General features: G+C 37.4%; 1 protein-coding gene across 2 annotated transcripts; it reads right to left on the bottom strand.

Annotated features, from left to right (window-relative positions):
• Positions 1 to 1,499: 1,499 nt before the first annotated feature.
• Positions 1,500 to 26,955, bottom strand: aff3 (AF4/FMR2 family, member 3). 2 transcript variants are annotated; one of them, XM_038302360.1, is made up of 19 exons: positions 26,793 to 26,955; positions 24,083 to 24,127; positions 17,377 to 17,451; positions 14,779 to 14,812; positions 14,627 to 14,684; positions 12,219 to 12,270; positions 11,159 to 11,193; positions 10,840 to 11,023; positions 5,947 to 7,953; positions 5,701 to 5,825; positions 4,970 to 5,144; positions 4,780 to 4,892; positions 4,621 to 4,684; positions 3,430 to 3,566; positions 3,266 to 3,337; positions 3,077 to 3,170; positions 2,934 to 2,983; positions 2,616 to 2,821; positions 1,500 to 2,195 (listed from the first exon to the last, which is right to left on the bottom strand). In XM_038302360.1, exons 1-19 carry the CDS (start codon positions 26,862 to 26,864, stop codon positions 2,074 to 2,076), a joined length of 3,720 nt encoding a protein of 1,239 aa, XP_038158288.1. In that variant the 5' UTR covers positions 26,865 to 26,955; the 3' UTR covers positions 1,500 to 2,073. The 2 variants fall into 2 exon arrangements, with proteins under 2 accessions (XP_038158288.1, XP_038158290.1); XM_038302362.1 differs by lacking the exon at positions 24,083 to 24,127.

Raw genomic sequence — 26,955 nt, 5'->3', positions numbered from 1 at the left:
GCCAACTGAATTAGTATGTTTCTCCTTAAAACAGATATAATAATAGATTATGAACTAAGGTAATTGGGTCTTTTTTTAATTTTAAATCTCATTCCATTGGCAAACTATCATACTTACCTGCTCAAATTAAGTAAAAGTACACTTATTTCAAGAAAAATACACTTAAACTTCAATTTTTTGTAGTGTTTGCATGTGTTCTATAGCTCTGCAGTTCCAAATGCAAAAAACCTCACACAGAAATGCTTTTCTATTAAAGACTGATTTAAACCTACATCTCATTTTTAGACAAAAACATTGTGGTTTAAGCTTTTTATTTTTACATGCTTTCAAAAATTGGGCCTTTTCGCTCAAATTATATCTGCCCTCCAATAACACCTGCCTGTTTGCTTAAATCAGTTGAGTTGAATAGTTCCAGACTTTGTTAAGACTGTTAATGAAAATTTCAAGAATTTCCTTATCTTTTAAAACTTGTTCCTTGGAGCCTGCTTCAGCACATGGCTGCTTGTTGTCTTGCATCATTTCTACTGATCTGTGTAATTTTCTTCTGTTAAAAAACATGTGTATCTATTATATTTAAGAAGTAATAAATCTACACAAATATATGCAGTAGTTATTTTAGAAATCCAAAAGGGAGGCATATCCAGATATTTGCCTGGTATAGTGCGTTTTGTGATGTGTGTGTTTTTTTTTTTTAACATACTGGATAAGAAAAGAAAAATAAACAGATGTCTAGGAGGTATTTGGCTTGGATACATACTTTTTTTATAGCAGGACTAAAAATGCCTTTGTTTTAGGGAAGTCTTGCAATGAAAGTCTGACCACATGGGGCAGCAAACAAGAATTTACTGTTTAATTTTGCACTACTATTCAAGTGTAAATTTAATTTCTCTAACAATATAAACATTTTCTATGCATAAACTTTAATCGTATTAATTCCTCTTTATTACTAATGGTTTTATAGAATATCATTTGTAATATTATCATTCCTGGATTTAATAAAGGGGTGAAGGAATGCTGTAGGAGAAAAGTTAAGTCAAGATAAATTTCGCCATCACCTCAAGAGATTGCACAAAGCAGCGACAGAAATAGCCTTATTTAACTAAACATCCGCTGAGATAAAAATTACATTTCAGTTTTAGAGATGTGAAGCTGGGCTATAGCACAGTCTTGGGCACTGATGAATGGTATCAGTGTATAAAATGAAGAGAAATAAGAATCGAGGTCAGAAAACCAGCCCATTTAAACAAGCTCCACAAGCTTTCTATTTAAATTTGTAAGAATAAGATTTTCAAGATTTTAAAAAGTCACAGGACATTCAAATCTGGAGACACACTTAATATCCTTAGAAATTACTGAATCTGTAAAAGGATCATTCCTTCTTGGACATGAACAATGGAAGTTCATCAATAAATGTTTCAGGGTCACTAATAGATCAGACTAGGTGACTGTGAGGAAATTTAGATGATGATAGTAAGACTAGTCCATTTACAACAACAAAGTAAATGGTTTCCATACCCAGTTTATTTTTTCTTACAAATATGAATGATCAAATATTGCACAGTAAAAAAACAATCAGAAAAAAAAACATAAAAAGTAAAAATATGAGATACTTTGAAGAAAAATAGTTTCCCCTACTTCAGAGTGATACATGATCATCAGTCTTTGTTGTTTTCAACCATTTCCTCATTTTGCATGCAGAGAAAATCTTTGCTCAACAACAACAAAGTCTAGAACACAAAGTTTCACTCATTTCTCCTTCAGGGAACATTTGGCAAAATTTTAGAGATCTTAAAGGCAGAACACACAACTTTTCAGAATAATCCAAAGACAGAAAAAAAAACCCTGGTCCTTCAGAAGGCTATGCACACATAATGCTGGTGTTAACGTCCCGGAGCAGAACAAGAACAATCTGTGGCTCGATGGCATTTTACGAAAGTCCATTTTCATCAGTCCACTGGACATCGATGCTGTCCTCACAGCTGTTTGGAGATCTGCAGGGTTTATACTCTTTTACAGCAAAATTAAGCTGGAGGAGCAGCTTGGCGAATTAAGCAGAAATCCTTTCTGCCACAGTCAGTTCAGTTTGGCACTAATGCGTATCCACTGAAGAGCCTGCCTGGTGTATTGGACAGCATGAGCAATGCTACTGTGCAGAGTCAATGGCCCAGATAAAGTATTCAAGTAGTTGAAGAATTCTGTAGAGAAAAAGATAAACAGAGACACTAAAACCTTTCGATATTTTACATGTGTGTTAAATGAGGTATATAAGCATAAATACAGATCCTTACGACAATATTGACAGCACTTGAACCTTTTTTCTATATTGCCATGACATTACCAATTTCAATAGGTTTTATTGGGATATTATTTCACAGACTAGCATTAAATAGCAGATAACAGTGAGACGCAAATACGCGTAATTTTCAAAAGCATTTTATATCTGATCATCTGAGAGTGCAATTACAGAGACATGCAGGAGGATGTCTCCACCAGCTTAGCACATTTAGAGGCTGTAATGTTCACCCATTCTTCACAAAATAGCTCAGTCAGTTAAAAAAATGTATGATGATTTTTTCACTTTGTGATTTTCTAAGGTGGAACTGTATATTTTCTACCTTTATTCTCCATTGCAAGGTTGTCTGCCACTTCCCAGTACTCATAGCTGTACAGGACACTGTTGGTGATGTTCAGGTGGTTTGCTGCCATCTGGTGGATACGTTGGGGGATGCTTATAAGAGATGCAGTGCTGCTGCCTGCAGTTGAACCCCGTCTGTGGTGTTTTGCAGGGGGTGATTGTGAGGACAAGAGTCCTGTTGTAGCCCTGGGAGTGAGAAGAGACCAACAGTCGGGGAATTTCAATCAGTATAATTTCAGAGGCTGAAATAAAGGAGCCAAGAGGAATAAACTTAGAAGACTAGTTATTATCCACTCACTTCCCAGAGTCCATCCATCCAGGTGGCGTTGTAGGCACTTTGGGAGAACTCTATATAACATCAAAAACAAAACTTAGAAATCCACCCTCTACAAAAGTTATATCATTCTACCAAGTTTAGTGACTTTGTGTCATTGGATATACCTTGAAATAGTCTAGCAGCACTTTGGAGTACTTTAGTGCATGATCTTTTTTTAAGCGGAACATCTGCCAGTAAAGGAGGGCAAGGCATCGAAAGCTGTAAACACAGACAGACCGCAGGAACCGTTCTCAAAAGGCATGTTACTTGTTACAGTCACAGATGTGGTATTAAAGAGAAGATGACAAGCGCACCACAAGACAGCCAGCTGTTTGTCTTCCTGTCTTGCTCCAGGGCCAGAGTGACTCTTTAGCCTCATAGCGTACCTTAAAACACATAGTTTGTATTTATTTATATTTTTGTACCTCAAAAATTTCAACCAACACCTGTTTTCAGACTGTTAGCCAAATCAACTCACCTGATCAACTCCACTGTCTCGGAATACATGGTGAAAGGAGACTTTGCCTCAAGTGGCCCTTCCTCCATCGCCTTCCCACATTCCATAAAGGAAAGAGCGGCATCAATGTAGTTGACTGCTTTTCCCAACTTGTCCACCTAAAAACAGCATTAAAAAAAAACACAAAAAAGGATAATGAGGTAATTTTCAAGGGATATGAATTAAGCCTGCTTATATTAAAGCTGCAGTAGGGAGTTTTGAGTTTCTAGCCCTCGCTCCAAAGCTCCTTCCCCGAAGTGGAGCCTGCTATCAACAGCATAGGCTGGTAGGCAAGGCTACCAGTGACAGCTGATAAACGGCTATGGCACAATCACTGGTAGGGGACAAACATTAATAATATGTTTTAAATTGATGCATAGCTGCAGCGCATCACCAATCTTGAGCTTGAAGGACAGTATGCGCTGTCCAGGGGCAGGGTGTCAGCAGAGCATGCATGATTGACACGGCTAATACATTTCCTAGGGCTCTGATTGGTCGAGTATTTCTACAAAAAGCAGTAAAGATAAGAGCCCTGTGGGGAGGCAAAGGATCTTTTTTTTTTCCCATAGATAATCTCTCATAGATTATCTTTCATATGTTACCATTTGTGACAAATTCCGCTAATATGTAAAACATGCATTTTTTTAAATAGTTTTATAGCTACCTACTTCAACTTTGAAAGGTTGCAAATTTTAAGGTTTTTCTTACTTTGTAAGTTGTTTTTTAAAACAAGAAAAAACAAAATTTATCAAAATAAAAGCCTTGCAGCACGTAGAAATAAATCAACCGATGTCATCATGAAAGATTGTCCAATTTCATGTTTTTAAAACATGGTTTTGTCAAAACGTCTTTAAGTTCCAGACTATACACCATGTTAGTTAGATAATCCATAAATTCTCCCACAATAATAGAGATCTAAAATGCAAAAAATCTGTTTCTTAATGACCCAGCGATTGTCATGAGGACCCCTTTTGTTATTTAAAGTGAAGATGTGTTGTTATGGTTAAGCACTGCTGCTTTGATTCCATAATGAGCTCAACCAACACACTTTTATGGGATTATAAAGTAATAAAACAAAAATATTTGTATGTTTCTGGATATTGCATTACAAGTTTTGTATTTGCTGCAATATCAGTTTGAAACTGATATTGCAGCAAATGTGAAAAAACTCACCATTGCATCAGCACGATGCTTCATCCGTTTAGCTTCATGTAAGTAGTATTCAGCATGGTGGGAACTATGAGAAAATCAAACATGCAAAATGAAAACCTTGAGATGTTTGGTCAGCAGTTTGATGGGAAAGTTGCACAAAGGCTAATTTGTAGTGCTTACATTTCTTTGTTTGGTACAGTCCCTCTGTGACCAGTGGGTCCCCAGGTGGACTCTGATGGTGCCTGCGGCTGAGGCTGCCTTGATACTTTTACACTCTCAACCTCCATCTTAGGCTGTAAAACAAATTGCTAAAGTAAAACCATATGTCTCAAAGAGCAGAGAGGTCTAAACAAATGTGTTGAGATCTCACCTTTACAGCTGCATCTCTGTTCTTGTCTTTGGTCTTCTGTGAGCGTGACTGCTGCTGCTCAGTCGTTGTCTTCGCTTTGGCTGGAGGCTTGGCGGGTTCAGGACTTTGGGGCAGTGGAGACAAAGGAGACAAGGGGGAAACTGGCCTCTTGTTGTCCAAGTACTCCTCCAGATATCTTTAAAGAAAGGTATTTGCATATCTCTTTCACTTTGCAAAATACATCATGTCCATCATACTTGATGCCACACATGATAATAATATTTAAAAACATCAACCTGTTAATAGCTGCTTTTTGGCTTCCATCTATTTTGTGTGTGATGAACTTTGAACACTGCTTGCCCTTCTACACCTGTCCCTCTTTGGACTGGCAATCATAAAATGGATTGTTTTTAACTAGATGAATATATACAGCTGTTTTTGAAAGTTTAGACACAATCCCATTGAAGAAAAGGCTAAATAGATTGTTAAAATATTACTTTTTAAACCAAGTACAGTATAAAAACTACTCAGATTTTAGGGATGCTTTGATTCAATTTAGGGGTTCAGCACCCCCAAAACTGGGTTAAAACACCTATGCCTCTGACCAAAGTACCCCGTTCCAGTTAAAGCAGTTTGTGATGGTAAGACAGAAATGGCCTTCACTTGCAAATCCTACCACAGACAATTTAAATAGTTTGATGATATGCAGAGTAAATTAGTAAATTTCAATCATGATGTACTGTAATTTTTACCCATTGTGTACTGTCTCGGTGACGATGTTCTCAGTTGTTAATGATGAAGGTTCTTTCTGCCCTGGGGCCTCGCTTGGATAAAGAAGACTCCTCTTGGTTTCTTTCTGTGTTATGCCATTGTCCAGCTGGTGACAAACCAATGAAGAAGAAATGGGGCAAATATTTCAGTATCATTAAAATGTCTGACAAAATACTCTTTGTTTCATACTCATACTCACTATGTAAAAGGGAAAACAATTTTTTTACCTTACGTTTCCTCTTGCAGTCTTTGGTGGAAGTCTCATGATCATAAATGTGTTTCATACTCTCTTTAGGCTTTTCCTTATTCGATGGAGCAGATATGGAAGGGGAGGATTTTTTAGGGTTCGGGTTTGTAGGGCTTTCTGGTACTCTCTTGAGAAGACAGAGGTCTATCTGCACCACCAGATTTCTTAGCCCCCGCTGGGCAGTGGAAGGTGTTTTTTCCCCTCGCCCAAATGGGACAAGTGTGTAGAGCCTTTGCTTTGCCTCACTTTGCTGCCCCTCGCATGAATTACCTGAGCTTGCTCGTCTGGGGTATACTGTCTTAGGCTTGGTGGTGTCAGGTCTGCTTGAAGCTTGGTCTCCTGTTTTGGGAACTCTCCTGTGAGAATTGAAATCATCTGAAACCTTAGCTACAGAAACAAGACTTTCTGATTCGGAGTCCGAGTTGTAGGGGGTTGTAGAAGATGATGATGAGGAGGACTTGAAAGATCGTATTTGGGGAGTTGAGGAGTGTGTGGATAGTACGGGTGATAAGTCTTTTGGTACTTCTCTATCCTCGTCACATCTCCTTCCCTTTTTTGGCCTCCCTTGACAGTCTGAACCCTCTCGAGGGAGGTGTTGTTTGTGGTTAGGAGGCACTCGTTGTTTGACTGTCTTCCATTCTTCCTTTGCATGCTCTACCTTCCTCCTATGTTTCCCTCTTTCTTTGTCCCTTTTCACACCCTCGTGTTCTGTTGCTCTGTCCTCCTCTTCCTCTTCTTCCTCTGCCGAACTTTGGATCCGACGTCTTAGTAGCTGCTCCTCCGCCAGCCTTCTGTCTTCCTTTCGTTCTACTTTCCCCTGTTGCTTTTCAAGGTGAGGTCTATCCTCCTTTCTTTCCTGTATTCTCCCCTCTGTTTGGGAGAGATGAGAGGTTCTCTGATCCACTTCCCGTTCCTTAGATGGGGGCTTCCTTTGTGAGGTTTTGGTATGGCTTACATGTGTGAGTTTTGGCTCTGCAGGCTTCCACAGCTTTGTCCACTGTATAAGGTTAGGAAATGGTCCGGTGCTTGACTTAGTAACAGAAATGCTAGTAGTGTTGCAGGTAGATTGGGAATGAGTACCGGGATCTGTGCTGGTTTCTCGGCCAGTGGGCACCAAATGCTTTGATCTTTTGGGGCTGTGGCTTGAAGGCTGTTGAAATTGTGGGTGTGGCTTGGATTTGTATTGGCTGCTTTGGGTTTGATCTAAAAGTGTTGACTTTTTATTTTTGTGAGTGTCAGAGAGCTCTTTAGTTCTTGAAAATGAAGTAGGCTTGGGTGTAGGTTTTTGGTTGAGATTTGGTTGGGATTTTAAAATTACTGATCCCTGCGACTTCCTTTGGCTTTGGACTTGGCTGTGTGTGGAGTGATTCTTAGGTTTGTGGTGATACAATGCTTCAGGATGCTTGTGACTTGTGGGCTTACTCTTTGAACTGCTGGTAGGCAATGGAGGTATCCATGGTCTTATTTTAGTCCTGTAGGGGGTAGACGTTAGAACAGGATGTGAATGCTTTTGGCTCTGCTCTTCCAGGTAGTCAAAACTCGAAGGAGCAGGTAAACTGGGACTTGGACTTTTTGGGGGATGTCTAGGTATAGGGCTTGGGCTTCGACTGGTTCTGGGGGTTCCACAGGGACTGGGACAAATACTTTGAACTGGACTTGGAGGTGGGCTATGCTGTGGACTAGGGCTAGGACTTGGACAGGTGCTGGGAAATGGGCTGGGACTTGGACAGAAGCTGTAACCAGGGCTGGGAACTGGGCTGTTATTTTGACTGTAACTGAACCGTGGACTTGGAATGGGGGTTTGGCTTGGGCTGTACTCCTGATTGCTGTCCCATGACCTGGCGGGTGATGGGGCTCTCTGGCTTATGGGAGAAACCTGGGGTTCTTCAGTAGTTTGAGAGAAATCTTGATCAGTCCTGGCAGATCTTTTCTTTGACCTTTCCAGCCATTTATCTAATTGCCATTGGGTAGCTGAACGATGATCAATCTTTAGATAACAAAGAAAAGAAAGACAAATTGACACTCATGGTTATTTTCAATTAACCTTTGCAAACCATAAGGCTGATACACAATGCAATGTTGCTGTAGGGACACATTTAAATGTTCATGTAAGCAAACAGAAATCTGATTTTACATATCCTTACAGATCTTGAGCCATCTATAATTTGTTGGCTTTTTTAACATATTGCTTGTCAGTTCTGTCCTTGACCATTTGGAAACTTGTACTCTGGAATTGTTTTATTATGATGATTAGCTGGTAAATCCTTTAGTTTATGTTAGAAAAACAACACATTATGGACACTTTATGGGAATTCATAGTTGTTTTGATTATAAAGTATTGGAACTCGTCACTAAACCCATTTACCTACAAATAAAGCTGTTGTTTTATCTTCGATTTTTTGTCTTCTGCATTTCTAACAAGTTGTGCAAAAAAAAAAAAAAAACTGTACTCGTGAACATAATTTTCTTATCTCTTAAATCTCTTTCCCAAACAGTCAAAGTATTTTTTTAACCTTCATGATGAAGTTCACACACAAAGAGAAACCAGTTCGGCTGCTGCAACCCTTGTTACATGTTAAATCTCATGGTGTTCAAAGCAAGGTACCAAACTTCTAAGGCAGAAAAAAAAACACTGTACATTTTTTTTTTTTTTTTTGCACCCCTATCCTTCTGCATCTGAAATTATATACTCTACAATCTGTAATATCAATGAGTGAGTTAGAGACACACAAAGAGCAATAATGTCAGTATTAAAATACCAATTACATAGAACTGCTTCGTATGAAAACATCACCTGCAGGACCAAGACTAAGTCTATTAAAGATTGTAGCTGTATTTGTTGAGTCAGATATATGTTTAGATATCTTTGCTGTCCTGCAGAAGCTCAGTTTAGAACAATATATTTGCCACTGAAGCAAATTGGATCCAGTAGCATCTTGTTGAGTGAGTTCAGTCATACACAATACTTATAAAGATGATGGAATACAAAACAAAACATGTTATTTTATTGAACTTTTTACATTTTGTACCACAACGGTCTGATAATTAAAAAAGAAAACTGAATTGTTTCAGTTATATGCCCCTAATGTCCCTATTAATGGTATAAGTATTGTCTGACTGTATACAAGTTATTTAAAAAAACACACAGGCTTAATTTACACATTCCTGCTCTGATTTTCTTAGCTAGAAATCACAGTAACAGTTTGTATGTTTGTATTTTGTATTTGTTTGGATTTTTTTGTTAGGCTTTAAATATGCACCAATTAAAATGCAATAAATTCAAGAAAGGCTAAAAAGTAATAAAAAAAAAAACGGCTAAGGGCTCAATTACGCCTGTGACAGTTTGAAAACATATAGCATCTTCTTCATTTGAAATAAGGTTAAATTAGATCGGACTATATCGCCACCTGATGGTAAAGTGTACAGGTGCTAGATTTTGAGGCTGATTTATGTATTGTTTTTTTTAAAAAAAACTTTGAAAAACATTTCACCTTAAAAACATACCAGGGATACGTTAGCTAGGTCTTCAATGCATGTAGAATAACATATACCAGCAATATGTTCCTACAATTTTATCTTACACGTATACATACAAACATAATGAAGGCAGCAAACACTCTTTTGCATGTAGAAAAAATTACAAGATATTTTTAACTTCACAAAATTAGTACTTCACATGTATAATTAAGTGTAGGAGGGCTGTAAGTGGTTAAGTCTTTTAACTCTGCAATATTTATAGATAAACAAAATTATACTTATAATAAACCATGTTATGTGTCACATATATTTGAGAAAAAATTCTCAAGATAAACAGAATAGAGAATAACAATTTTATCTCTTTTGGATGTATAATCAAACAAGCAAAAGTCATAAACTCAGTATTACTCAGCTGCAGTGGACTCACTCTGAGCTTCCAGTATAACTAAGGCCTCATTCAGTTAGTCAGCTCAATTCCTTCATCTTACCTTAAAATGAGTTTAAAAGGCAAAGTAATTTTGAGGTTAAGAGAAGTTTTTGCTTTAATTAAAGAAACCAAAAAGGTACTCACAGCTTGAGAGCAAGCTTCTTTTTCTCTTATGGTTCACTTTTTCAGACTAACCAGGCAAGCTAAATTAAACTTCGACTCTGTAAGTCAAACAGCGACCCCCTTCCCCACCCCTCCCTCCGCCTTTACCTCCTCCCCTCATGCCTCGCTCTCTTTTCAGAGAAGACACTACATCTCTTGTAACGTCTTGACTACCCTCCCTGCCTTTTTTTCTCGCTACCTGAAATTCTTGGTTTTTGCCTCCATAACAGCTGCCTCTTTTTTTTTGCCTCTAAAGGAGACACTCAAACACTCCACCTAAATGAAATACACATGGTCCCCCCCACCCTCCCTTCACATGCTGTAGGGGCCTAGAGTAGCATGTTCAGTAATACAGTCTGCAATGTCACACAGGGCTTTCCATTCATAACAGAAAAGCAGGTTTCCCCCCTTCATTGCTTACATAGTGCACACCTCAACCCCTACAACGCCCCACATCTCCAAATGCTTGGCACATCATCACTTTAGTCTCTAAACACCTATCTGCAATAGATTCTCCAACACATTTTCTTTTAAACATGTCAACATAAACCAGGTTCTTGATGACTTCCACCCCCTAGGGCTTTTCTCTAGATTCAGGCTGTTGACATCTCAGTGAGGCACTAATTCACAAAGTTGCCCCACAACCTCCCAATCATAGGCACTCCTCATTCCTCTGGCCCTCCCCACACCTGCTGTTGACCACCTCATGCCCAACCCTGCTCCTTTGGAGACAAACCCAGGAGGATAACTTCATGGACAGCATTAAATAGGAATGAATCATAATCCCATGGCGGCTGTTTTCCTTACCTCTTTGTTGTTGCACAATGGCTGCGTGGCTGCAGGCGACGAAGGTTCTGGGTGAAGTTCTGGACTCAAGCTGCGGGAATGAAGGCTGCTTCTGCTTGACTCTGCAGAGGAGTCTGAGTCGGAGGAGTCTGAGCTGGAATGTCTCACCCTCCTGCTATGTGTGTATGCTCGCTGAGCCGCCAGGCTGTCAGTCAAAACGGGTACAAACATCACAGACAGCTCAACGGAGGCCCTGAGCCAAGTGGAGCAACATTACACATACTGACTTCAAATCTAAAGTCCCAATAAAAATTATCCAAGCAGCAATCAGTGTAAGTACCTGTGTCGCTCCCAGGAAGCGGACTCATGAATGACCTTTAGGGATGCAAAAACAGATACATATTATCCATCAGAAAACAGGAATCTTTAAGAGTAAATCAGGGTCAAAAGTCTTCATTTCAACATGCTTAAAGGAGAAGTTCGGTTTTTTACACTTTAAGCCCATTTTCTGTAGTGTCCAGGATGAAATCGAATGATCGACACCAAAAGTTTGACAATTGCTCCTGTCTCTGCTATTTGGCTCATATAGAATCACCCCCTGGCTGCTTTAGAATGGCTAGCATAGAGCATGTCCGATAATGTCCTTAAAACAACCTTAAACGTTCTTTTTTTTAAATATGCTACTCACCGGGTCGTCAGCGCTGTTCAATGACGTTCCAAAAAAAGTTTCGTGAAGAAAAAACGTTCCTGTAGTGTTTTATTTAGCATTTTGTAAATCCCATTGAGTTCTGTTGGAATAGTCAATATTCCCCTGCCACCGGAAATGGGGCCTGTTTACACAGTTGTAGTCTTTTCGCTTCACTCTGTGTACTCCGACGTCGAGAATCAAGAATCCACCTTTCGTATTCCATTTTCAGAGTTTTTTAAAGTGTTTAACAGAGACGTTAGCACCTCGACGTCGGAGTACACAGAGTGAAGCGAAAAGACTACAACTGTGTAAAGAGGCCCCATTTCCGTTTCCGGTGGCAGCGGAATATTGACTATTCCTACAGAACTCAATGGGATTTACAAAATGCTAAATAAAACACTACAGGAATGTTTTTTCTTCACAAAACTTTTTTTGGAACGTCATTGAACAGCGCTGACGACACGGTGAGTAGCATATTTTAAAAAAAGAACGTTTAAGGTTGTTTTAAGGACATTATCGGACATGCTCTATGCTAGCCATTCTAAAGCAGCCAGGGGGTGATTCTAAATGAGCCAAAAAGCAGAGACAGGAGCAATTGTCAAACTTTTGGTGTCGATCATTCGATTTCATCCTGGACACTACAGAAAATGGGCTTAAAGTGTAAAAAACCGAACTTCTCCTTTAAAACACAAAAAAGTTGAAGTGAACCTACCCTCTGAGTGTCATCTTCATCACTGCTCACCTTCAGGTCATCAGCAAGCATTCTGTGAACATACATGATGAACAAATCTGTGTATCTGTGAAGTCAGCTTCAGGCAATAATACCACTAAAAACCTCAGCAATGTTTCAACCGTTTCTTTTATAAATCTTTTATTCGTAGTTGGTTTAAAGTTAATCTGCATATATCTTCAACATTGAATTTAACCCTAAACCTGTACCTCCAAAACATGTGCTTTTTGACCTAATCAGTTATAAATAGCAGGGGGACCTCCCTGTAAAGAAGTGACAGTTTGACTCAGACAAAAAGAAACAAAGTTTAGCACGTATAGCCCAATCCAATATTAATTAATAGGAATATCCTTATCCAATATTGATATAGATATGATATATTGATAAATAAGCCTTAATGGAAAATCTTAAATCAATTAAATAAAATTTGAAAATAAAATAAAAAATCTTCTTTTCTTATTAGCTCAAAAAAGGTTGACTTTGTGACCTATGAAACCTCTTTGTGATAACTTTCCATTTAATTTGCATTCTGTATTACTGAAAATACACATTTATGACTCATTTACAATTATTAGTACCAATGTTGAGGGATCAAATAAAATGAAACAAAGGAGAAGAGCAGATGTGTCAAGTAACAAAGTAGAAATACTTTGTTACTTTACTTAAGTAGAAATTTTAGTTATCTATACTTTACTGTAGTAATAATTCTTTAGACGTTTTACTACTCCTTACATTTTAATTGCAATTATCTCTATTTTCTACTCGTTATATAAAAAAAAAAAAAAAGACTCATTAGTTTTGTTTCATTTAAGCTTACTTTTCTGATGTTCTGTTGGTAAAAAAAAAAACAAAACAAAAAAACCATCAAAATAATTTGTTTCATCCAGACAATTAATTTCTTAGTGGTTTTACTGCACTAACTTGTTGTTCACCACATACTAAAATAAATAGTTTCTCAAGATGAAGCAAAATCAAATTTGACACTGTTGCCATTAGATATAAAACTAAGAAAATGAAGTATGAAGAAGTTATCATTCAGAAAATGTTCCTAGTGTAGTAAAATAACCAGTATAAGGTTTAAAACATCTGTCCTTAACATATTTTCCTGCATTACCTTAACTTTTATACTTGAAGTAGTTTTTGTACATTTTACACTTTTGAAATGAGTAAAAAGCTTAAGTGAATACTTTAACTTCTAGAAAAGTGCTTTAAACAGTAGGATTCAGCCTTCTACTAGAGTAATAAACATTAATACTTTTGATTCCTATGGAGAAGAGACACAAAAAAGGAAACAAGGAGACAAGGGGAGAGAGAAGGATGCAACTTGGGATTTGACTCGAAGGACAGAAGAAAGGAAAAAGGGTAAGGAAGGAAGGAAGGAAGGAAGGAAGGAAGGAAGGAAGGAAGGAAGGAAGGAAGGAAGGAAGGAAGGAAGGAAGGAAGGAAGGAAGGAAGGAAGGAAGGAAGGAAGGAAGCCATAGATGTTCAGGAATTGACTATATTAAATAAAACTTTCTATTTTATATAGTGCTTAGGAACCAAACGCTAAACTCTCTGGAAACTTTACAAAACTCCAGAGACTTTAGTTTAACAAAAAAACCTGTGAGTTGTGTTTGTGAAGGTTCAGTCGTTTTTATGGAGTGCTGGAGAACTCAAAATAGCAGTCTCTACTTGGAAATAAATGCCAATTTCTTCTTATCAATTAGAATTATGCTACCACCATAAAAGACTGATGTGTCTGAACTTTAGCAGATGTTCCAATAAAAATATCAGTGACCATCTTACCCCAGATTTTAGAATCATTAATATTTTCTTTGTGTGTGTGTATATATATATATATATACACACACACATTTATTAGCTAGATGAACAACACTCAACATCTTGGAAACAGATCATCTTTTAAAGGTGACCTGAATGTAAATAAAGTTTAAATAAGCAAATTAAAAATCAATGTTATCAACAGTTTAGGTGGAAAGATGTTTTTTTTTTCTTTTCTTTTTTAAAACAAAGCTTGTAAAGTAAAGCAGAACATGCATTTGGCTCCTATCCCGAGAGAACATGTGTTTCAGATTAAAACCAGGATGTAAAAAGTTAATAAACAGGAGCCCATCGGTCTTCACTGACAACTCTAAGGAATGTAAAGTAACCTTTGACCTCAGCCATTGCCTGAAACACAGGTTGCCTGGTTAACGTAATGTATCCTGTTTCACATACGTTCCTCCGTCTTGATCAATTTACCTTGTAGCTGTTCAGATGATAAAGATCATAAATAAGTTTTAAGAAGGTAACACAGGCAAACAAATCAAATAAGTGGAAATTCCTGCACGTGGCAGAGCAGAGGTTTACGGTTCGTGACCCAGGCCGGATCATATTTCTTCAATACTTACGATTTATGAGGTGCCACATAAGGATGACGAGCCATTCGCTGCTGAGGATCCCCACGACCTGACAACAAAGGAACAAAAACTGTTAACAGAGAGCTGCTTGGAAATCATTACATTAGACAAATGTGCAAATTTATCAGGCAGTAAATACATACTTTGCCTTTGCTGTGCGGCTGAATGTCTTGCATCCTTGGAAATAAAAAAATAAAGAAAAATGTATTATTTATCTTATGAATGAAATACCACTAACATATATAAACGCTCTGCCTTTCTTTAGATATAAAGTGAAAACATCACAAAGCACCTAGATGTACAGTAACAATGATGTAATGGGCTGTTGGATTCAAATTCTTCAGAAGTTTGATGCTGATTCATGGAGAAGCCAGTTTTCCAAAATGATCGGTATCATTATCCTGCTGGAAAGCAAATTTGTCTTTGTGTTACAACCATCTAACCCAAACTGACACCTTTAGACGAAGAATAATCAGTTGGGGTGTTTAAATACATCCCAGTAACCACCAAGGCTGCTGGAAAACCAGGATCTCTGTCCACAGTGAAGAGAGTTTTTCTTCATGGACTGAGAGGGTGCAGACCAAGAAAGGCCAACGCTCCAAAACCAACTCCGAAACTTTTCGGAGTTTCTCAAAAGGACAAATTCCTTCTGAAGATAATGTTTTTTTTTTATCATAGGAGAGAAAAATACTAAACTGATGGGTGACAACAGAGACGTCTACATGGTGGTACTGGTTCACTAGTCAAAGTAGATGTTATACTGAAGACTAAGTAATTACTGCTACATATATACTTACATTACTTATACTTCATCCATCCTGTACATTCCTATTAATATACATTTTATTCTCTACTTCTTGTTTTTATATATCTGTAAATATTTTTTTCTATTTATATAATTTGATCTTGTAGCTAGTTTTTATAATTTATTTTTTATATTCGGATGTAACTGGGGCCGTGACTCTCAATTTCGTTCTACCTCATGTAACACGTGATGTGAATGACAATAAAGTCTCTTCAATTGGAATGTTGGGGGATGTTTATGTTTCAATCTATTCTTCTGCTGTATGTCCTATGGTCACCTTAGTTGGTTGATTTAAAATGTAATAGGAATAACTAATAAATGAATGAACCAATTAGTATTATTTCGAGAGGAGAACAGGATCAAATGTATAAAAGATTTACTTTTGTGTGCCCAATTCATGGCCACACAAGAGTGAATTGTTATTGTTTTTAAATACATAAGTTGTTTTTTCATTCTTAATGGGGAAATAAAACAATTTAAATCCACTATTAAAATCCCTGAATTACTTTTACATAAAGCACTTGTAGCGACCATCAAATTGCCTCTAATTTTGGTCGCTTCTGGTTGCGGTATGTCCAGGTCCTAATGCTCTCAAAAGGCAAAGTCCAGGCTGGGAGATAAGTTTATTATGCACACACTGAATACTGAATGCGATCTAAATTCCTGGATGGTGGTCTATGGCAGCATGCAAAGGAAATGGTGATATAGATCAATATGTGGATATAATGAAGCCCCTTGCCCCTAATTTTGGTTGCTTCTGGGTTTGGGAAATCCAGGTCCTAACAAGTTCAAAAGGCAATGTCCAGACTGGGAGATAAGTTTGGGAACGCTCCCATTTTTTATGCACACTCTGAATACTGAATGCGATCCATATTCCTGGGTGGCGGTCTATGGCAGAATGCAAAGAAAATGGTAATATTCATTAATATGTGGAAAAGATAAAGCAAACCAGTATATAAAGTATATAATTGCCCATAATTTGACACCTAAATAGATTTCATCTACAGCTCCACAGTGTAAGAGCAAGAATATAGGTAAGATAAATAATTCACATACAAACCAAATACCGCCACCTAACCAAACCAATGCATTGAAACTAAATGAGATATACCCAAACTGTACCCAAACATAGAACTACAAATGTCTTCTATAGCATTAGTGCACCTTAACTTCTGGTTTAAAGAATATGTTGGGGGGAAATACTTGGCTAATGAAAATGGGTTATTTTATTTCAGAGTTCTTTGTTAATTCAAAGAGGTCAGAGAATTTAGTACATAAAGCACAAAATGGGTTGATGGCAGGAAACTAATTTAACTCAGGGCTTGTTAGCATCAAAGCCACTCAGCTATTTAAAAAATGCTATTGTTTGTAGTATAAGAGTCATTATGAACATTTTATTATTGGACGGTGGAAGTTACAGTAGCAACAGGTTTTTGTTTTCTGAATCTGTGCCCTAATCCAGCAGAAAATTTGTCAGTTTTTGGAATCAGACAAATTTTCCTGTTGATTAGCTGAATGCATAAGAAAACAAATGGCACTGATGCACTTTGTTTAAACTATTTTAATTTTTGCGCCACATTCAAAGATCGTGGCCAAGATAACGAAAGCAATCTACTGGATTTTCCTAGAAAATAAACATTGATTGGCCTGGAATGCATTTTTAATATTAATCTGTTGATATGTTTTAATGAATTGGATCTATTTCCCTTTAAAAAATGCCTTAAGAAGACATTTAATAGTAATTTGCTCTATATAGGTAAACTGAATTTGATTTATGTTGCTAACCTTTAAATATATTTTCTTACCAATTACCTGTCAAAGTTTGCACAAAAGGTGCCAACCCCCATAAAAAAGTATTCTGACAAACCAAGCGTGATGATGAAATCTGGTGAAGTTTCTATTTTGATAAGACAACCAGAAACACACACATACACACCTTTGAGTTGTAGATGATTCGCTGAGCTTGGTCGCCCCCCAAGGCTTGCTGGGATTGCCAGGACTGAGTCATGTCCTGTGCAACAGAAAGATGTCTGAGGTTAAAGGTGAGTGGGCAATCATAACAAAGGAAACCACGTTGAATTGGCCTCATTTGTCTTTTATATTGGACTGACTCTGGCCTCCCTTTCACAAACAGAATGGTGATCAGCATCTGACTCTCATTTATAGCCTTGCTTCTCCCTTGATGATCCTTTATGCAGACGGGTGTTCACTTTATGATCTAGTTCAGGTTCAGAGATGTGAATTACATGCTTGAAGTGGTTGTGATCAGTGGCTGCGTGGTAAACAAAAAACAGAAATAGCTGCTGCGTGCACTTGTTCATGTAGCCGTGCATGCAGCTCCGTTTCTGGAGTCATAAGCTGATCACACAATGAGGGGCTAAAAGCCAGTTCTCATAAACATTAAGCAGAAGAAGGGAAGTTTTTGAAATAAGCTGTATAAGTGGACCTGGGAGCCACTATGCAAAATATATGCAAAATCTAGAAGTAGTCAGTTGGATATTATCAGCTTACAGTGAAGCAGTTAGTGACTCAAGACTCATGCAAACTGCTCCCAACTGCAGTAAGATTAAAAAATAAGAAATATATAGAGATAATTAATAATTGACATTAAATAATCTGTATTATTTTGGCATTCTGAGGGGAAACCCACTTTAAAAATCAGACCCCCTGCATTGATGCATTGAAACAGGAAACACAGCTGGTATCTACACAAAGTATCTTCTTCTCGAGGTGTATCAACTGTCATAACCACATAAAAGTGGTCTATTTGTGATTATAGTCACCTACAAAGAAAAGGAAAACAGTTCTCATTGGTTGAAATATTTTAAATGCAAACAGTTGCCTGAGTTAACCATATGCACCGGGAGATATATGCAGTGAAATCGTTGCATTCGATTTTAGAACTGATTCTTTGATTTCTTTTCTCTCATACTGTATTTTAAGTTTCAAATAGATTTTTGGCCCTTGAATGGGCACTAACTACTTATGGAGAAATAAAAAGGATAAAAGTAGGGGGGAAAAAGGCCTTTATAACAGTTATCCTCTATATTCTCTGTTTTGTTTTATTTATGTTATGTGTTGTTGTTCACCTAAATACAATATCAATCTGATACATAGGAGTGCAGCCAATGACATGCTGGTTAACAGCAGAACAAACAAAGATAACAACAGGTGCCAAAATAGAAAAGGTTACTTCCGAATCTATTTCAGTTGCTGACAATTTAATGCCCCTCCCCAGAGAAGATGAATTTAAAGTCTTGAAAAAAACGCATTGATATTTCAAGTTGAATCATTCTAAACTATTTCTATGACACAATATTGTTGCTTTAAAAAATATGTTTATTGATAAGGTCTTGTATCCATTTTTTTACCAGCTATGCCAAGAAACATATAAAAATGCTAAAAAAAATAAAAAAAATAAAAGTGCAATTCTATATAATACTTCTGTAATGATAAGGCCAGCAGAATGTTGGGGGAGCAAAAATGTAAAAAATACTGTTTTCACAAAATAAAATTACTTTAGAGGTTATTTTTTACTCTGAAATATGACCCAGATGGACATCATCTAATCAACAGTTTATCAGTTATAGATATTAAATATTGCTGCACTGTAAGACTTGACAAATAGGTTTAACTCAAATGATTTGTTAAAAACATACTGCCTTAAATCAAATAAAAGAAATAGAAAAATTCTACTAAGTAAATTTTATTTAATAATTGTGTCAGGCTAACCTGGGTATTAACATTTCAATGTTCCGTCTTCTTCCCTAAACCTAAACTGAGCATAAGACTTTCCAACATTCGGATGTAATTTCTATCAATAATAAATCAATTGTATTTATTAGTGCAGAGCCTCATTAACATATGAAGAATCTATTTTCTCTGTATTATATTTTCATTCAAGAATTAGCATTGAAATTACTTCCTTAGTCTACTCAACAAAGGTTAAGTGCACATATTTATCTAACTAGTTTATTATAATGTTGAAAATTATTTTTAAATCAAAAGCAACTCACTCGTTGTCAAGAATCTGGCATTGATGGCTGGCTTGATTGCTCATTTCATTCACCTGTCTAGCTCTGCCCTGTTCCTCATCACTCATCAAATTCACCAGTAACAGTTTCCTATTTAAGCTACCTGTTTCCCAGCCATCAGTGCCAGATCATTCTTGAGCCTTTGGTGTTGAGTGTTCTTTAGTATTTCTATAGTTTTCGGATTGTCCGATCCTGACCTGTGTCTGTATTTGGGCGTACCTGCCCCTGTCTGATCTGTTTGCCTGGCCTGTCTTCGGACTCCTGTTGGATTCTTCTGTGGACTGAACCTAATCTGCCTCTTGACTTCGCCCTGTGGTTTATCCTGTCTTCCTCTGTCAGCTCGGATCTTATCTCCTGTCAGCACTGCAGCCTTCCATGCTTCAGCGTCTGGAACTCTTGGGCAGCGTCCGCTGCGTCTGTTGAGTCAACCAAATGGAATCATCCTTGTTCTCTGGGCTTGGACTGAACTGTCAGATCAGGTTAGTGACTCGTACATTCAAAATCATCCTGCGTCAGATTATCACAGTCATAATCTGTTTTTCCCTAGCCGCTGCAGCCGCTGCCACTGCAATCAATCCATCGTTGTTTGAATAAATGCTTTTGAAATAATCCACTGTCTGTTTTGTCTGAATTCTGGGTCCTACTTTCAGAGCCATTACACTCATGGTGTTGCAGCACTGACCACACCCACTGTCACCTAATCAGCCAGTGAAGTCTGCACATTTGCTGTCTTGTTAAAGTTAAGTTTTTCCTCATTAAGTTATTTAAGTTTTGCAAAATGAACATATAAATAATTCATAAAAATCCATCAGACTGAGTTAAATGCTCATGAAAACAACAAAGATGCTACTTTTAATGTTTGGGTTTACAGTGTGTGCCAAACTGCAAGAAAATTTAAAAGTGTTATAATTTTTTTTCTATCTATTTTCTATATTGTTTCTATATCTCAGAAACAACAGTAGCACAAATTATCTGTTATTTATTCATTTCATTTTACAAAGGACCATTCACAGTGCAGAAACCTGCACTAATGAAGCAATAACCATTTAGTGTATTTGCAAAGTTTTTTTAGCGTTCGTGGGGTGTCAGCTTCACGCAGCAGAAGCTCCTCCTCATTGATGACACCATCCAGGGTGTAAACACTGTGCATCTGAAATGCAGAGCAGTGAACTCCCTGCAGGACTCGCGGAAATCACAGTCTGAATCCACCATAACAAGGGGGTCAAAGAACAACTAAATATTTTTGGCCCAGATAAAATGTCAATACATTGCGAACAAATGCTGAGATTTGTGTAAACCTCTGAATATAAAGAAATTAAAAACAGGAAATTCAGCTTAAAAAAATACCTCTAGATCATAAAGCACTTAGCAAATGGATGTACTTTTGGTAATCAAAACTAAACTAAAACAGGAAAAGTTTAGTTTGATTAAAGGTCAGAAAAGTGTTCAGATGACCTTGTGTCTGATAAAAGCAAGTACTGGTGAGAAATTTCAGCAGGTCTATATCCAGTATAGAAGTAAACTGGCTTAATTGATGGATTTACCCCTGGAGCCTCTTCCACAAGTATAAATGAGTTGGTGTTTCCTTTCTGACAGCAGATTCAGAAGAAGAAAGAAAAAAAAATGAAAGGAATTTATGAAGATTGGGCATCCTCCTCAGACAGACAAATTAGAATTGTTTGCTGTTGGTGGATGTTAAAAAAAATCGGAGTTTTGGCATAAATGAGTGGGTTGCTGTGCCAAAATAAACCCAAACAGGATGACTACATTGTGTGTTATTTACCTAAGTTTTTTTTATTTTTTTTTATTGTTGTTAACCCTTTTTACCCTTTATTTTTTTTCATCTTTGGAACTTTGATGTTGTACTTTTATTTATTTAGCAATTTTTCAATCTTTGCTGTACAGATTAAGTTAATGATTTATTTAAACGATTCCTCCTGCTTTTCTACTGTATTTTAGTATTCCATACAGTATGTATGTACTTTCTACTCTGAGTTGCAGTCTTTGGTACAGTCGTTCTCTGTAGATCTTCCTGATTTATTTAAAAAAACATCTTTACTTCCTTAAAGACTTTGTTCTTTTTACTATTTGCTTCTGTTTTTCTTTTGTCCCTTTTTTGGTCCGAACCTTGATTATTTCTTGTGGTATTTTTATTTATTTTATTTTTCTATGGTTCTGTTTTTCTGATTCCCTCAGTTGCACCGTGTTATTAATCAATCCTCATTCAGTAATCACCCCTTCAGCTTTACTATCTCCTCAGTTGCATTGCTATTGCAAGCAACTTGTGACCATATAGTTTATAGGGTTTTAAAACTATTTTTTTCAGTTTCCAAAGAATCTGTCTATTTTTTTTTATCTAAATAGGAAGAGCATGGAATTGGCTCAGTTGGGGATTTTTTTCTCTCCAAGCAGATAAAAATGTCTTTAACTCCCAGGGGAGTTTGAGGTAAGGGTATTTGGGGCTGAAAAATCCTCAGTATTTTTTGAACCTGGACAATTTGTGAGTGTCCCCCCGCCCTCTCTCCCACTTGTAGCACTACCCCTTGGAGGGTAAGTGTTTCCTCTCTGTGCTCATCCTTTTCACTTCATTATCTCCCCTTCCTCAGTCACCAAGGACACAGCACCAGCCCTCCCTCTTTCCTCCTCCAACAACAACAAGCTCTCCCAGGTGGAATATGTGTTGCCATCTTCCTCCTGCTCTTTTCCTCCCAATCTTTTCTACTCACTCAAGTTGATTCAAGCAGAGAAAGAAATTATTAACATGAATGAATATCTCATTAAATTATCCTATAATAAGTTTATTTTTAATTGTTAGATTACAAATAGGAAACTTCTACTATTCATTACACACAAAGTGATGTATATGAAAACATTTGAAATGAAATGAGAAAGTGAAATTCAGTTTGCCAGTCATAGGAAGCTTGAAAATCGTACTTTAACCAGTTACTGTCACGGTACATAATCCATGACAAAGGTGTTGCTTATCAAGATGTCTGTTTACAGAGTGCCGTATCAGAGCATATTGTAGGAAAGTTGAGTGAAATGAAGAAAGTGTGATTGAAAAGGTGCAAAATCAACAGGGTAAGATGCAGCTTGGAGACGTTTTTGAATAAAAGCTCCTCCAAGAATTGGAAGAAAGTCTTACAAATAATGGATTCGATCCAAATACTGCAAATCAATAAGAACTTCTAAGCCAAAGCTGAATCGCATCGGCAGTCGCCTGGATAAGTGCTGTTTGAATTGTACTGGCAGTAAGGAAGGAGGTAGGAAAAGGAGTCCCTTTCCTTCGTGGCATAGTTTATTTAGCATAGGAAGCTCCAAAAATTCCTATTTGGTGCTTAGGATCTAAAAGGAATCCCAAAATCCTTTCTATGACATGACGCACCGTTGATCACTTAACTCCTCCTCCATCGTGCGGTGCCGGCGCCATCTTTGTTATTAGTCGCCGCTGTTGGGGAGCGACAGCCTATGGTGACAGCGGGCCACAGTGACAGCAAATCCCACAATGCTTTGCAAGGTGAGCTAACCGCACAAATCATTCCGCAAATCATTCTTCTGAGGCCTTGCTTTTCTTCTCATTCACGTCGTTGACACTTTTTCTCTTACGACCCTCGGCCATTTTCAAAGAAAAAGATAGCAAACGGAACGAGCACGTAGGATGTCCTTACGTAAAAATATCACCAGAATGATTGACGATTGGGAGGACCACTTATTTAGATGATTTTGTTGTTTATAAAAGAGAGTTTCAGCCATTCACTATTTAATTCAGGCTTTTTTTGTAGTTCTTTTCTTGAATGTTTGACCAGCATAATCTATGTGGGTTTCTGTCTCATAATGACATCCAGAAGGCTAAAGGCAGTCTGAATTCAGTTCCTTTCTTACCCCATTGACCCTACAAAAGGTGAAGGAACAGGCGCTAGGAGCAACAATTTGCTGTATTTTCAATCAGGCATGGGCTGAAGTTTGGGTCAGTGCTTCTACAGCCACCCGCAGATGTATTAAACATCTGGGATACAAATGTTACATTTCATGTTTTAAGCCACTCCAACTAAAGCAGTCTACCTGGGCTGCAGAGAAAATAATCAATAATGTTGCTTAGTGGTCCTTTTTTAGGTAAAAATAATGTAGTGATTACTTTTTAAATCAAGGTCCCAGAACCTTTAGGACAAGTGGAGAGGACCAGAATCCAATGTCTATACCATTAATGAACCAACTTTATGATGGCATTGTAATTTTTTTAGATGTACCTGTATTTGTGTAAGGAAACCTGAATCAATAAAGTTTAAATAAATAAATGAACAAGATGTACGCTTTTGAAATCATAAGAAGAAACAATCACCATCTTAGAACTCGGGTCATGAAAAATCTGTGGATTAACTGATGCATGAAACCATATAAGCTGCCGCTTGTTTTTCCCTCCCTCAAAGCAACTATAGCCAGATCAGTTTCCCAAATGACTGGAAATTTGCAATATTGAAACAAAGCGAATGTGAGGGAAATCGCAACAAATAAAATTAACCTTGAACATAAGTCAATTCATTTAGAGACAAAAGTCTTGTCGTCATAAAACAAGTTGTTCTAATTACTACTTCTTTGTCTGCTCCTTACCTCAAGAATACCTCTGGTGCAGCAGTTGCTTTGGCCTCTTTTTCCCTGTACAAACCAAAGGGTTGAGAACTTTATTTTAAAGGAGCAATGCAACTAAAAGAAACTTAACCCAGGCACTTACATGGAGCTTAGTGCATCTGGGAGTAGCTTCAGATGCAAATTTCAAATGCAGAACACATTTACGCATGACATGCTGATCAACGAACAGCGTAAATCACAGAGTAAATAAACCATCGGACCAGTTATTATCAATTGTTGCTCACCATCTGATCTTGCAGTCTCTATCACACAGACACTAAAAAAAAACCTTCACCTTCGCGCCTTTTTTAAATCTTCTGCATTCAAAACCCACTGTAACACACTTACTGTAACTCTGAAAGCCTCTCTCTCTTTCCCTCACACACACCTACACACATGCATGCACCGTAACTGTGAGTCTCTCTGAAGCTCGTTGATGACTCATATCTTAGTAATCACAGCTGCAGGATGATCAGCCGGATGCCGACACTGAGGCAAGCTACTTTCGGTTTCCACTTCAAATGGTGAACTCCCTCTCCAGTGAATGAACTCAGGGGTAAAAGTCAGAGGGAAAAAAATGCAACAATTGTGTTACACTATTATGTTAGCACTGTCTGCGAGAACACAGATGATCCCGCTGTACTGATCAACAAATAACGCTTTTAAATGTCTGTCTATTCCAGGGTAATCCTCATGTACTGAGCAGCCGCATATACAGCAATCAGAATTGTACGGTCAGCTGAGTGATTGACAGCTTGCTTTTGAATTACAAAAGTAAACACTTCTGACAGAAGTGTTCACAGCCCCTCGCCATTTTTCGTTTTTCTCATATATCCATGTTATTTTTTCTGTTTTGTATGTGACCAACAAAATAAAATCCATCCATCCATCTGTCCGTCCATCCATCTTCTCCTGATTAGTCCTGTCAGGGCACCTGCATTCTATAGACAAGAGGCAGGGTACACCCTGGACAGGGAGATTATGCAAACACCATGCAGAAAGAACCTTCTTGCTCAAAGTCAATAGCCACCATGCAGCCGATAAAATAAAATGTCCCTTATTTATGTATTTGGCCCCATTTATTTTATATTGTGCATGTCCATAAAACAAAACGTGTTATTTCGCTAAATATTTTAAATATAGGAAATCTGTTACCATTCATTTGTATTTCTAGGTTTTTAAATAAGGAAGAACGTAAACAGTGTGGATTTTCTTTAACAGGATGTTGGTATTCGTAAATAATTATGCGTTTAAAGAGATTTAAAAAAAAAAAGAATCTAAAAACATATTACTGGTTATTACTATGAGATCTTTTCTTAGAAAATCAACTTAGAGATTCTATGAAAAATCGACAGAAGATTTCAACACAGGCATATGTTATTATACTACATAAAAAAAAAAAAAACTTTAGTTGGTTCTTTGACCACTTTTAGGAGCCACAGCAGAGGTCTAGAAGATGTGGGTTGCAGGCGCCTGATTTAGTGCAAGCCTTTGCTTTCAGGAGAGGAGAGAGGAGAGATTTCACCTAGAGGGTAAATAGAGTCCACTCTCTGTAATTTCACGTCTGCATAGATACAACTGTTCTGTGGACGCGTCTGAGAATTGTTAAGAAAGATTAACGGGAAAACACCATCATGATGAATAAGGAATGCATGAATCCACAGCTTATGTAGGAGAAAATATCAGCGGTGCAACCGTCTGCTGTCAATTCCAACTCTGATCTTATAATTGAGAGGCATGAAGAAAGCCATTAGTATTTTTCTACATGTCATGGAACAGACTCAGCAAAGTGCCTTGATCAAATAAGAAAATATGTACTACTTGGTTTATAATATTTTGAGTGAATAAAAATGTACTCTTAGTATTTGGAATAAATAGAGTTGGCTGCATCATGCTGTAAGGATACTTTTCCTGATGTGTCTGATAAAAACCTACACAGGTTGGCCGAATGTAAAAGCATTTCATAGTTTTATTAAACTGCATATAATTTTCCTTTTACCATAAATCTGCACGTTGCTGGTTTCCGAATATTGATGAGATAAATACACTTTAAATTGCTTCTTTTAAGAGTTATGAAAACTTTTGCAATATGACCTAAATTTCTAAACTTTGGAGGCCTTATCAGGTCTCAGGCATTAATTCAGCAAGGTAATCATAAACCGTCAATATTTCAGCTTCCTGTGCTTCTGCACATTAAATAAAATTTGTTTCAGTTTTTTTTCTCCTCCTCATTAATACATCAAGCATTCATAACTGCAAGAGTGCTGCAGGCTCTGTTGCAATACCCAAGTGTGTTTACCCCCCACACTCCAGGGGCCAAACAAACCACAACCCATCATAACACCTGCAATAATATAGAAAATAACCAGCTGTTGCATTCTTAAAGTATTTCCTTTTACTAAAGCTATGTTTATCAGTTGCAGTAGCAAAGTTCAAGTTTAAAGCAGAAAATTAATTATGCTCAATAAGTAAACATTTCTTCATATTTAGTCATTTTTCTAGCATTTCTTCACAACATTCTGACATACTAAGTGATTAGTTCAAAATAAATAAAATAAAATAAAATACAGCTGTTTAGATCCAATTACAGTCCAACCACTGAATTATAGTCCACGTTTAAGAAGTTCACACAAACAATATATAAAATAACTTGTTTCTAAGATGTATTCTTATGCCGGTTGCAGCTTCTCACCTGAGAATATGTGTAACGGAGTAAAAAGCAGACAATGGAAAGTTTCCCTTTGCCACAGAGGACAGTAGGCATGGTTCTTGGATGTTCAGTGTCCTCCTCCGGTGTCCATATCAGGAAGGACGCGCGTCAGTGAGCTGGCTTCTTTCTGGCCGGGCTCCTCTCT

This window comes from Cyprinodon tularosa, unplaced genomic scaffold (genome assembly GCF_016077235.1).
Source record: "Cyprinodon tularosa strain WSP-4 unplaced genomic scaffold, ASM1607723v1 ctg49, whole genome shotgun sequence".
Lineage (NCBI taxonomy): Eukaryota > Metazoa > Chordata > Actinopteri > Cyprinodontiformes > Cyprinodontidae > Cyprinodon > Cyprinodon tularosa.
The sequence above is the reverse complement of the archived record's forward strand: the minus strand, read 5'-3'. Positions and strand labels throughout refer to the sequence as shown.